Source organism: Mastacembelus armatus, chromosome 5 (genome assembly GCF_900324485.2).
Source record: "Mastacembelus armatus chromosome 5, fMasArm1.2, whole genome shotgun sequence".
NCBI lineage: Eukaryota > Metazoa > Chordata > Actinopteri > Synbranchiformes > Mastacembelidae > Mastacembelus > Mastacembelus armatus.
Window position 1 is genome coordinate 26935376 of NC_046637.1, and position 12154 is coordinate 26947529.

The 12154-nt window shown below is 43.5% G+C and overlaps 2 protein-coding genes across 4 annotated transcripts in view; both read right to left on the minus strand.

Annotated features, from left to right (window-relative positions):
• The window catches only part of dip2bb (disco-interacting protein 2 homolog Bb), a 33618-nt gene extending 28799 nt beyond the window's left edge, over positions 1-4819 (minus strand). Inside the window, exons 1-2 of the mRNA XM_026306128.2 lie at positions 4756-4819; positions 3280-3746 (exon numbers count right to left, since the gene is read on the minus strand). Of these exons, the coding sequence (XP_026161913.1) occupies positions 3280-3364 (85 nt within the window). The 5' untranslated portion in view covers positions 3365-3746; positions 4756-4819. The remainder of the gene's footprint in view (positions 1-3279; positions 3747-4755) is intronic.
• Positions 4704-11922, minus strand: atf7b (activating transcription factor 7b). 3 transcript variants are annotated; one of them, XM_026306130.1, is made up of 12 exons: positions 11839-11922; positions 10866-10927; positions 10405-10501; positions 10139-10266; positions 9897-10022; positions 9530-9681; positions 9021-9117; positions 8779-8898; positions 8474-8623; positions 7041-7229; positions 6812-6917; positions 4704-6663 (listed from the first exon to the last, which is right to left on the minus strand). In XM_026306130.1, the coding sequence occupies exons 1-12, from the start codon at positions 11843-11845 to the stop codon at positions 6428-6430; spliced, it is 1470 nt and encodes a 489-aa protein (XP_026161915.1). In that variant the 5' UTR covers positions 11846-11922; the 3' UTR covers positions 4704-6427. The 3 variants fall into 3 exon arrangements, with proteins under 3 accessions (XP_026161915.1, XP_026161914.1, XP_026161918.1); XM_026306129.1 differs by having other exon boundaries at positions 9885-10022; XM_026306133.2 differs by having other exon boundaries at positions 6527-6690; positions 9885-10022.
• Between the last annotated feature and the right edge of the window lie 232 nt (positions 11923-12154).

Here is a 12154-nt window from a genome sequence, read left to right on the forward strand (position 1 = left end):
TTAAGTTACGAGTATTTTTCTCCAGCAGCAAATTGTTACGACAAAGTACCAACTAAATCTTTGACAATCCCATCAGCCCGATCTCCACCTTGTGCGTCATGGTAATTAGCAACCTTTAGCATTGTCATGGTGGACATGTTAGTTTGCTGATGGAAGCATTTTAACTTAAAGCACCGCTGTGCGTAAGTGCTGCTACACAAAGTTATATAGCTGCAGACTTGGACACTTTCTCCCCTTTAAAAATGAAAGTTTCTCGTTTATCCCGTATTTCTGTGTGTGTTTTTAAACAAACACAGCCGAGACTTTGCTAGAACAAAAACCTGAACTGGACAAGATCGTGGCTGAAGTCAGTAGATGTCTGATGACTTGGTGTGACGGACACATTTCTGCCCTACATTGTCCTCTTGTGTGAAGAGCAGCCATAAAAAGCAAAGTGTTTCTGCTCATCTTCGCTCTCTTTCACCGTCACACACTCAACGCACAACACAAATACAGGCGCTGCCGACTCTACAATGCCCACACACTCTCAAGCTGAACAGCTTAAACTGTTGTGGTTCAGTGCTCTAAATTCCTGTCCAGCTCAATCACCAGGTCTTTGATCCCCTCAATGCCTTTCTTTGTGTCCTTACAGTCAAGGAGGTTAATGTAGGTGGAGTTCCCCTCTCTCTCACACACACACACACACATGCTTGCACACATATACAGACATATACACACATGCACTACAACCCACAGCTCCTGCTGTGGAAAAAAAAAAAAGCTGCTGATGCATATTTTCCCCTGTCTGTTGCTGGGGAGACCCATCTCTGGGGACAACAATGGGGTGATTGTCGCCATGTAAAAGATATCCATGAGAAACTTTCAAACGCATTGGGCAGCCAGCTGCTGCTCGCCTTGAGCAGACGGCGAATGCACTTTATCGCATTATAAGATGTGGATACAGGAGCAGAGCATGTGGACAGTGCCAAGCTTTTTAATTTGCAAGAGTCTTCTATGAGCTAAAGTAACAAACGATTGCTCTTCTGAGGCCAAGTCCTCCAGTCAGACCACCTGACCAGAGCCAAGCAGCAGCCATTTGCAAAAACACTGTAAATACTAGAGGATGAGACATAAGTCACATGACTTCAGGTCAGTTATGACTTGAGAAGATGTTATTGTGATGGATACACGTGGAGAATTACCTGAATTGGACTTTAGAAGTAAAATTATCCAGGAGTGTTAGAACAATTAGTTAATTAACTGACTAGTTAATCAAACACTGATAATCAGTCAGTAAGTCAATCAGTATTTAAGGTGTTTATCAAGCAAAATCCCAAATATCAGCTGTTTTTAGCCTTGGTATAATTTTCTGACCATAAGTATGTGGACAGGCTGTGTGTTTGAACACACACTGTATATGTAAAATTAAATAATGGATTATACATTAATGTGTAAATTAATAGGTTTATGTCAGTAGAGACTGGACTTACTAACGTTAGTTCACACAGATTTGATTGAGACTTGAGAAGTTCCCATTTAGACTGAGTTGGAGCTGTCAGTCAATGTGAAGACTCTGACGCACAAAGAAACAAAAATGTGTTTCAAAGATGCCAAAACAGTCGGGTGGGCAGGCGAAGAAAAAAAAAAAACACCTCCCCCATTATGCGTACACTTTTCCTTGACAAATATCACGAGCAGACTTTGTGACCACAACCTCAGAGGATTAACTACAAGATGCAAGCCCCTAGTAACTGACATGCTGGGACATACTGATGACAGAAACAATAGCACTGATGCAGATTATACAGGAGCACTCTGTGCCTCAGATACAGCCAAACACATCACAGCTCACTGGACACCAGTCCACCAGTCCACCATAAACACAGGCCCATAACAACTGGACTTACAAGCTGTGCTGAATAATATTAATAAATTACAGTAACATGATGGTTCTGAATGTGTTTTTTACTGGTCCATATTACACAGTGATTTCCCATCAGCTCCCGTCTCTTCCACATGTTGAGTTGTACATACAGTGAAAATCCTCTCCTCCATTATCCAGCCTCATTATCACAGTGTTAATTGCAGTCTATTATTAACCAGAGCACATACTCGGCTCCACAGTAGCTCGGGTCACAGCCGCCCTCTGTGACACCCTGTGGTTTTTACTAATTAGGAACATACTGTAAAGGCAAACCAATACCTTCCAACAGTAAGTCGGCTGCTAAGGACATCAGCCGTGACATGATGCTGAAAAAGGAGAAGGGGAGGGTTATAGCTTTTTAGTTGAGGAAAATAAGATGTAAATTTTACTTTACATAGACGGAACAGAGAGAAATTAATATCATTTCAACTAGAAAATGTATAGTTGTATTGCTCTGTCATATAAAATGTTAAAAAAAAAACAAAAACCAGAAAAGGCCTGAGCTTAATTGTTTTCTCATTAAATGGTCTGCTCATGTCTTCAAACACGTCCTCTGACATCTGCTGCCTTTTTATGAATGAACGAGAAAACATTCCTGATCCTGATCCTGTTACTAAAAGAATAAACCGGTGATGATCACAAACTCTTCCCCCTCACATGACTGAAGCCTCCTGAAACAGGCCGGACAGTGTCATCTATGTGGACTGAGGCGTCATTAGTGGCACATGCGTCCCTGTGCTCGGCTCTTCATGTGAAACATAACATTACTCATCCACCCCCGGGCACCTGAGAGCTGCACAGCACCAATCAAGCTGCTGCACTGTGATTCACAGTGTGAGGAGGAGACTTGCATAACAGCCAGCACCATATTCCCTTTTCCCACAGTCATTCTCATAAAACCAAAAGCTCTCCTGTATCTGCAGCACAGTCAGGGCTCAGGCTCTGAGTGTTGGAGGGGTCACAGCATCACTGAGTCCACTGATACACACTGAAAACACACACACACACACAGAGTGAGGATTGTATAAACTTCATATAGCTGTGATGACAGGACATGGCACATATTTAGTAGAGTCCAAACAAAGCATGTCCAGATATGCATATGTATGTGTATGTGTGTGTGTGTGTGTGTGTCCACCTGTGCAGTGAATCACCCTGTGGGCCATAAACAGCAACAGGAACCTGCTAAAGGATTGACAGCTTGAAAAAGAGGTCAGTGTGTTTTCATCATGAGTTGTAGTCGAGCCCTGATCCGCAGCAGCAGCAGCAGCAGCAGCAGCAGCGCCGAGTCTCAGCCAGATGTTTGCGGCTGCTCCATAAAAACAGACCCACACTTAACTTTCGTTTGCATCCGACGCCGTGCACGGACACCTTACCTTCGGATAGCTCCAGGTCCAACTCCGCCAGCTGGTCCCTGACCTCTTTAGGCAGAGCCGACAGCTCGACACCTCGGTCGGCCATCGTCGGAAGCACAGCAGCCTGCGGGGTGTTAGTGAATTCACGGGTGAAGTGTAGCTGCGGTCCAGCATGAAGCAAAGAGCAAAAGCATCAAGATGTAGTGGTGGTGGTGTTTACTCCATCTCCGCGACTCCCCGACTCCGCCATGACTGTGGGAGATGGGAACGACTCGCCGGAGGAGCCTGTCGGTCACGTGTCCGGGGCTGATGCTAAGTGCCTGGGACGGGGCGGTGGGATGAAGCGGCCTCCTTGCTCCCTCTGCTGGGCTGTGGTGACAGCTGGGAGGCGAGGCAGCATTCCTCCACACCTAACTCACCTGCCACCCTCCCCTCAGGTGGAAACGGCCTCCAGGTTTTTTCATTTGTTACTTGCAAAGCTTAGGGTTCTGCAGAAAGACCCAAGTAAGACATTAGGACATTTAAACCCGTTTCACAGACTTACTGCATGGTGGAATAGTAATATCACATTTTGAAGTAGTTCCCAGCAGGACACTACATAATCACGTCCAGTGAATAATAACATTTCTGCAACCTTGAAGGAACGTACTCCTAACCCAGTGGCTCCCAATTCTGGTCCTCAAGGACCCCTGCCCTACTGGTTTTCCAACTATCCCTGCATTTCTTGCTTCTGATTGGCTGAACACACCTGATCCAGGTAATCAGGACTAGAGGACCAGGACTGGGAGCTACTGTCCTAACATTGCACAACATTCGAGAGCCCTGACGGAACAGTCCCTAAGGGTTCTTTAAAGGTTTCACCAAAATAGCTCTGTGGGAACCTTAAAGGGAGGTTCCACACAAGAGCCTCAAACAACATTACTAGAATGTTTTTTTAAAGGTTGCAAAACATAACCAAGAGATCTTCTGGTGAACCTTACCTGCTTTTCAGGATCATCTGGTCCTAAAACATTTATCTATTCCCAGCAGCCAAAGAGGAAAGTGACGATTTTGTTTTATTTATCTGGAGTCCTTTTTCTGCTCACTGACTGTTCTTTAGCTGCTAAATGCTCCACTGTGTTCCTCAGCTCTTGGCAGATTTAGTGCTGTGCAGGTAGATTTTTGTTTTTGCTTTAAACCCAAAAGGTGACACCGTGTGAACAGGTCAAGGCGAAGTGAAACAGTAAAGAAAAACAATGAGCCGAAAGCACCACAGAGCTGAGGGGAACTGCACCGTGGGGTTGTCGCTCTCTGTGGGTTTGGTACTATCAGAAACAGGTAGTTAGTCATGTGATCCATCCTCGGCATAAAACTAAAAGCAGCTTTAATTAAGGCTCCTGGATGCTGAATGACTAAAATGTCATGACACACGAGACACAACAAACGGCTCAGTGAAAACATGCTGGTGAACTTTCCTTTGTCATTAACTTACTTTATTATTTGCCCGAGACAACTTACTCATTAGTTGAGACTATACACAAGTAAATTTTCCCATCTGACGCCTGAGTATTTGACAACCTCCCTCCATATGGATATCTTCAAGACATTTTCCCATGTGGTTCAACCTATTAAACACATAAAAGACGTTTAACGCTCTTTAACAAAATAAAAGGGACAGACAGACAATCACATAATAGAAAAAAAAACAAACCAAAAATACCCACAGAGAAAAAATAGAAATCTTAAAACGATGTGTTACTGAAGAAAAAAACAAAAACACAGCATGATAAGGGCAAACCATTATGATAGTCTTCAGAGTTCAATGTGGTATAAAATAATCTGCATGTCAAAACTTAAAATTTAAAAACACCACCTCGCACAAATATTTACCTACTTCATGATACAAGATGTATTTTCAAATGTTGGAGCGCACCCAGGACACTTAGGACACCTGTAATTCTCTGCAAATCTCATTCATTCAAGAATATTCATCTTCACATTTTCTCTGGTTACCTAATAACTTTACCTTTCCACTGAAATAGACCAAACTCCTCTCAGCAGCTGGGTTACACATGTCAGCTAAATGCAAGAAAATTTACACTCAATAAAAAAATATATTGCACTACTCTTTACTAAACTGAAATGCCTGGGTAAATGCTTTAAAATCGATTCCGTTTGATTATCATTTAAATGCCTTCTACAGTTAATGTAGGACTGCAGACGGAAACCTTAAAGACAGTTTTTGCATCAATGATTTGATTAAAAAAAAAAAAAAAAATGACAGAAGAAAAGCAGATCAATAACCAGTGATGGTATAAAGAAGCACAAACAAACAGTGGTATTCTTCAGCCTGCATGCAGTCAGTAGGGTTTGATACATACTCAACTAATGTAATAACATCCATTTGCAATGGGTTAGAACTGTTGGTAAAAAGTCAGGCCGACACTCGGGGTAAACTGCGAACATGCCTACAGTTTGGTTTGTTATGCACTGGGCTGATGAAACCGTCATGTGAATTTAAGGAGAATTAAAGCAGACAAAAAAAACAACAACAACTAAAGGACAGATTTAAAAAGTAAACAAAAAGATTTCACTTTCACTTTCCAGGCTGCTTTTTTACTGAAATCAGTCAACTGATCATACTTTCACTGCATCAACAGAACATTATTAACAACTAGTATCAGGCATAAAAATCTGCTCTCACAAAAAATAAAAAATACAAGATATCTATCAGCAGAACTGTCAGCCTGGAGAGCAACCAACCTCATCACAGCCAGTGTGTGGGACAGAATTGGACTGAAGCTGCATTTTAAAGTAAAATCAAAGCGAACTGATGATTTTCACAAAAAGATTTTTCATTCATACTTGTCATCCCAATCAAAAAACGTTTTTCCAACTGTCATAACTGAACAGGAAATGACCCAAACCCTGTAGAGTGAGTGTCCGACATGTTTTTCATATTTACACACACAGAGATGAAGTTTCTTTGAACAGGGAGCCTGCTGGAAGTGGAGGCCTGACGGAGGCACTGTGCCGTGTCTTTGTGTGATTATCGTTGGCTGTGAGGGAAGGGGATTATCTCAGTCGGGGGGGTCTGGGGCTGAGGGCTGGATCCCTGTTTTCAAACACTTTGCACAAGTCCGGCCTCCAAATGCCACTTCAGTTCATACTGGCTACCTGCGTCAGCACATCATCTTGGGGCTGGATGTGACTGCGTCGTCATGACGACCCCTCCCGGCTGGCCTGATCCCATGCCAGCCAAGACCGACATGGCCACCGCCTCTGCAGCGCGGACGCTGAGCCCATTAATAGTTGCCCCTGGGCTGGAGGCCGAGGCGGGCGGTGATGGCCCGTGTTGTATAACTGCTGCGGGGGAGCCGATGGGTTCGGAGGATGCCTCCCTGGAGGTTTCCTCTCCTCCTGCAGCTAGAGACAGAGAAAGAAACATTCACCCTTAGAGAGGTGAGCGAGTAAAAAGAATGTATTAGATGGATGAGATGATAGATGGAGCCTGACAAAATAAGAGGTACAGTGCTGGAAGCTCATTGGTCAGGTCATGACCTTAAACTGTTACCTAAGAAAGCTGCTTTCTTCTGCATAAGAGTGACAGGACAGTCTTTGTGGGCCAGAAGGAGCTGTTTCAGCTGTGCCACCTCATTCCTCAGTAGGGTTACTTCATTCTGATGGCAACGCAAAACAAAACACAGAGCACACGTCTTTCCCAATACGCACCTTTGTGCTATATTATCAAGGAGACTGATCTGTGAGCGTGTTTAAATGGTTTATGTGTGTGGAAGACTCACAGTCAGAGAGACATTCATGTTGGCCAGATCTTCTGCCTTCTTCTCCAAAGAGTTAACCCACAGCTTTCGTTTCTGCCTGCAACGGGAGGCGGCTGCCCGGTTTCTCTCCAGAAAACGCTGCCTCCTCTCATCAGGATCCATCTCTGAAGCTCGCCGCCGCCGGCCCCCCGTTGGCTGAGCGGGGGACACCTGGGGGATAGGGCGAAAGTGATCACACCTTGGATTAGATGCATGTCCTGAGTTTGGGAGTGAGGGATGTTGAATTAGAGAAACATCTTGTCAAAATGAGGAACTCAAACTTAATTTATAAAAAAATGAATGTGCTTCTCATTTAAGACTTTGCAATGTCAACACTTCTCTAGTGCACTCAAAAACCTTTTCTGCCGTCTTGTATTTACTTCCATTTTCAGCATAAACCTTGCATATGATCAGTCCACGCCCATGTTTGTTTGGGTATAAGCAGAATTCTCGTGGGGTTTGCAGGATTGTCTGTTGCCAGACGTTCCAGTCACTGAAGTGCAATTTCCACAGCGTTTACTCAGCCATAAGGTGCGTGCTCCTTCCTGACTGTCGAGGACTAAAAATCTGTGCACGATGGTTGAACAGTCAGTAAGTGTTGTCTATCCAATCTTAAAATGTTCATCCAGGTGTCAAGTGTGTCCCCACCTTATCCTGCCAGGTGCCACTACTGTCTTCTTGAGGCTGCCTCCAACAAAATCCATCTTTTTAGCATGAGCCTTCCATTCATGGAGCTGTGGTCAGCTTTAGTTCAAATCAGTTGTATTAAATTACAGTGTGTCTTACAGGAATGTGTGATATAGTGTTACTACTATCATGGTCCTGATGATGATTTATACAGTATGTAAATGTACACCAATCGGCCACAACAACCCGCCTAACACTGAATACACACAACTCAGTTAGTTGGCACTCGTCGCTGTGCAGCTCACTGTGCATATCCTGGCCATGACCCTGTCGTCTGTTCACTGTTCTTCTTCCTTAAACAACTTTTGGTCAGTGCTAACCACTGCAGACTGGGCACACCCAACAAGATCTGCAGTTAGAGAGCTGCTCTGACCCAGTCACCAAGCCATCACAGTTTGACCCTTGTCAAAGTCACTCAGATCCTTACACTCAGGCATTTTTCCTTCTTCCAAAACAACAACTTCAAGGACTGAATGTTCACTTGCTGCCTAATATACCACACACACACACACACACACACACACACACACACACACACACACACACACACACACACACACACACACACACACACACACACACACACACACACACACACACACACACACACACACACACACACACACACACACACACACAATGCCCGGTGCCATTGTAATGAGATAATGTCATTCGCTACCACTGGTCATAATGTTATGGCTGATCAGTGTGTATGGCATGTGTATTACCTGCGGCTGAGCAGGTGATGGTGCATCTGAGTTTTGAGAGGGCTGCTGGCTCTGTTCCTGTCGCTGTGGGACAGCAGGATTGGATCCTGCTCCCCCGCCAGCCCCGTCTTGTGCTCCTGGGCCCTGATGAGTTAGAGCTGCCTTCAACCGCTACACAAACACACCATGTAGGTCATTTAACATGAAGCTTACTAAAAAAAAACTTAAAAATAAAGATGTATGCAGATTTCACCACAAGAAATAAAATACAAAACATAAATGCACTGCATCCTACAAAATTATGCAACTATGTCTAAGCATCTCACCATCTTGGTCTCAGAGTGAAGACTATACCCAGAGGGGGAGGATGAACCACTGCTTGCTCCCCCAACTGGAGGTCCTGGAATCCCAGGGATGTTAGGCACCGTGTTCATTGGCCTCGCAAGCTCCACATTACAAAAAACAGCCATACAGAGAGAGAGCAATACAGAAGGGATAGGGTAAGGTATTTTAAAAATTCGTCCAATTTAATAAAAATTTTTTTTTAAAAGTTTTATAAATTACTTACAGATATAACTGAAGTCATCTGCACAGGACTGGGCAGGAGAGAGACAGTCTGCCCATTGGGGAGGTGCCTCACCAAAGGATAAGAACTTGTTGGAGAGCTGTTGGCAAAATTAAATATTTGTAAATGGCTCTTTCTCCACCATGTGCCTATTGACAAAACACAGATCAAGCAGCTAGCAGACAAATGTTTTCTTTTCAACACTGGAAGCTCTCCCAAAGTGCTAAAAATATCCTCAACCTAGTTAAACGCTACTTAGACTATCATTAGCTTGTGTGGGAAATATCTGAGTGAAACTGTGGGTAGTAAAGTCTTGAGAGCAATTTGACTGAAGCAGAAAATGAAGTCGTAACTTTGTGAACATGAGTCTCAGGAGAATTGCAGGGATGCAAAATTACTGTTTTATGCTGTCTTTTTGTAAATGCTTCCAGGAATTTATTTAGTTTTATAATGCTTTGCAAATACAGACCCAAGCTAAAGGCAACCAGTAACAGAAACACACTGCAGTTTACCCCAGCTGTCTGTTGGAGGGTGGCGCTTGTGTGATGACAGATGTTGGAGATGGCAGAGTTGGATGTAATGGATCATTGCTCAGGTGAAGCGGCAAGGAACCCGGTCGCACAATGGTTGGAGTAGGGGCAGAACTGGGCTTTGTGAGAATCTCCTGTAGACACACCAAACAACATTATTTACTTTCATATCAATAACATTTACATCAAAGTAATTCATTTATTCTGTCTTTATGAACAAAGATATTGTAGGTATTTGTTAATGTTCATATTTTGATGTGCATGTTGTAACTCTTCAAAGTAAACCTGTCAACAGTGCGCTGACAACATAAAAGCCATTTGTGACAATGACTTGTACCTGGACTCTCACCCTTGAGTCTCTGCTGTTGTCCGACATACTGGAGGAAGAATCTGGACTTTCGGGCGGAGAGGAATCCACTTGCAAAGGACCCTCATCCTCATCTTTTACTTCAGATGGTGTTTGTAATTGCGCAGCCTTAGAAACAAAGATAATATATAATTATAAATAATAATATATAATAATAATATAATTGTTTTCTTGTAACTTGAGAAAACCATTCATTCAAAATAAAAGTTAACACTTAGTCTCACCGGGTGTTTTGTCCTCTGGTCATCCTCATGTGCTTTGCAAAACTCCTGTTCAAAGGAGCTGGCCAGCTCATTGAATAGTCCAACCTCCTCACAGTTCTTAAGGAAACGTGTGGGTGTCGGAGTCTGATCTGCAAGACAAAAAAAAAAAAAAAAAAAAAACACATTCAGATGGTTTGACACACAAATATCCCCTGCCCCAATAGACTAGTATATCAATACGGGTCTTCAAAGCACAGACCGCTTCATTACTCGTCCAGCTTCATTACCTGCAATGATTACAGAGTCTGTTCTGGCAGGCCCAAATTTTAATGTCATTTCATGTTTGTGTTTGTGGACTGACAGGTGGTCTTCATTGGTGAATCTCTGCAAACAATAAGAGACAGCAGCATGACATTAATGAAGAAATAGAAAGTGTGGCATCACTGCATCTACAGCACTGCTGACAAATCAGAATCAAGGCAGAATAACAACATCTAACTTCTTTGCAATTGGTCCAGAGTGAGGAAGGAACCCACTAATACATGTGTTTGATCACTATCTTGTACTTCAGCTTTTCTAAAGCAGCTCAATGGCAAAGTTAAACTAAACTACAATGAGCCCATGTAATAACACGAAGGGGGAAAGGATTTGTTTCCAATTTTAAAGCTGGACCATTAGAGGTGTCATATGATAACTAAGTGCAATAGACGCTTATGATCTTCTGAAATAAAGCACTGAAAAGCTTTACCTGCCCACAGCCAGGAGCAGTACATACAAAGGGTCGATCATCCCCCATCTCAGAAAAATGTTCTGCAAAAGAGAGCAAAAAAAAATACATGCAGGGCTATTTGCATTGAATTTGCTCAAGGTTCCAAGGCAGTAAGTGCTCCAGTAAAGGCTGAATGCTACAACATCAGTCTGCATGCCATGAATACCTTGCACCTGTTGAGAACTGGCGTTATAGTGCATGTACGCTCACACATGTCAGCGTTCAATGGTTTCAGAGTAGAGTAACATCAATCCTTTGACAGCACGTTCAGAGGCAAACGGGCCGAAGACTGTCGGCCTGTGGGAAGCACTGGGTTTGGACTTTGTCGGTGATCATCAGGAATAACGTTCAGTGATGAGGCAGCAGAGCTGAAGCAAACTTCAATGCAACCTGTCCGACAAGTCACCGGCGCTGGCTGGTTGTCACTGTGGCCCGGATATACAGCTAGCTAATGGCTTAGGTCGCGGACAGTGGATAGGTTGACCCAAAGTGCCAATTCTTTGGCTAACTCTGACTTTATGAGGGATGGGCCTTAAACTAGCATCACCTTATCGCTAGCCACACCGAAAACATGCATTTCTCGTATCTGACAGCGGTGTCATTGTAACAAACGTGGAAGCTAACATCGCTGAAACTACTCACTAATAACGGACGGTCGGACACGCCTCGCAAATCGAAATTTTTAGTGTAGCTGCCACTGACTGAGCAGCTAGCCAAGCTAACGCTACCTGCTAGCCTTCGTTAGCTTCACTCGTGAGTTCACACTAGCAGGTCCGCCGAGTTAGCAGCTAATGCTACATGTTAGCATGCTCATGCTAAAGGAAGCTTTACTTCTCAACTCCGCTGAGCTACGATCGCACGGAAACGTTACATTCCATATTAAAAACGAGTGAATATATTTCGCAAAATAGCATATTTTACGTTACATGAACCGAAATGTGCCGTAACTCACCAGACATTTAAACAGCCTCTTCACTCCCCCTCCCTGCTCCGGACAGCGCTGCTGTGTTGTTGACACTCTGACGCTTCCATTAGCGAAACACCGCGAGAGTTGCAGCTTGGCGGACTGTTACGTAACAGAGTTTATGAGGCTGAAAAACGTAAACATAACGCCGGGTCATGATATTTACCACAATATTTACATAACCGACTTCTGCTTTAATATAAAACTCTAAACTTTCACTAACATCTGTAATATATTTGCTGTTGAGTTGTCAAAGGAATTTCCTAAACGCTTTCAATAAGGATCAATAAGCAAAACATGGCAA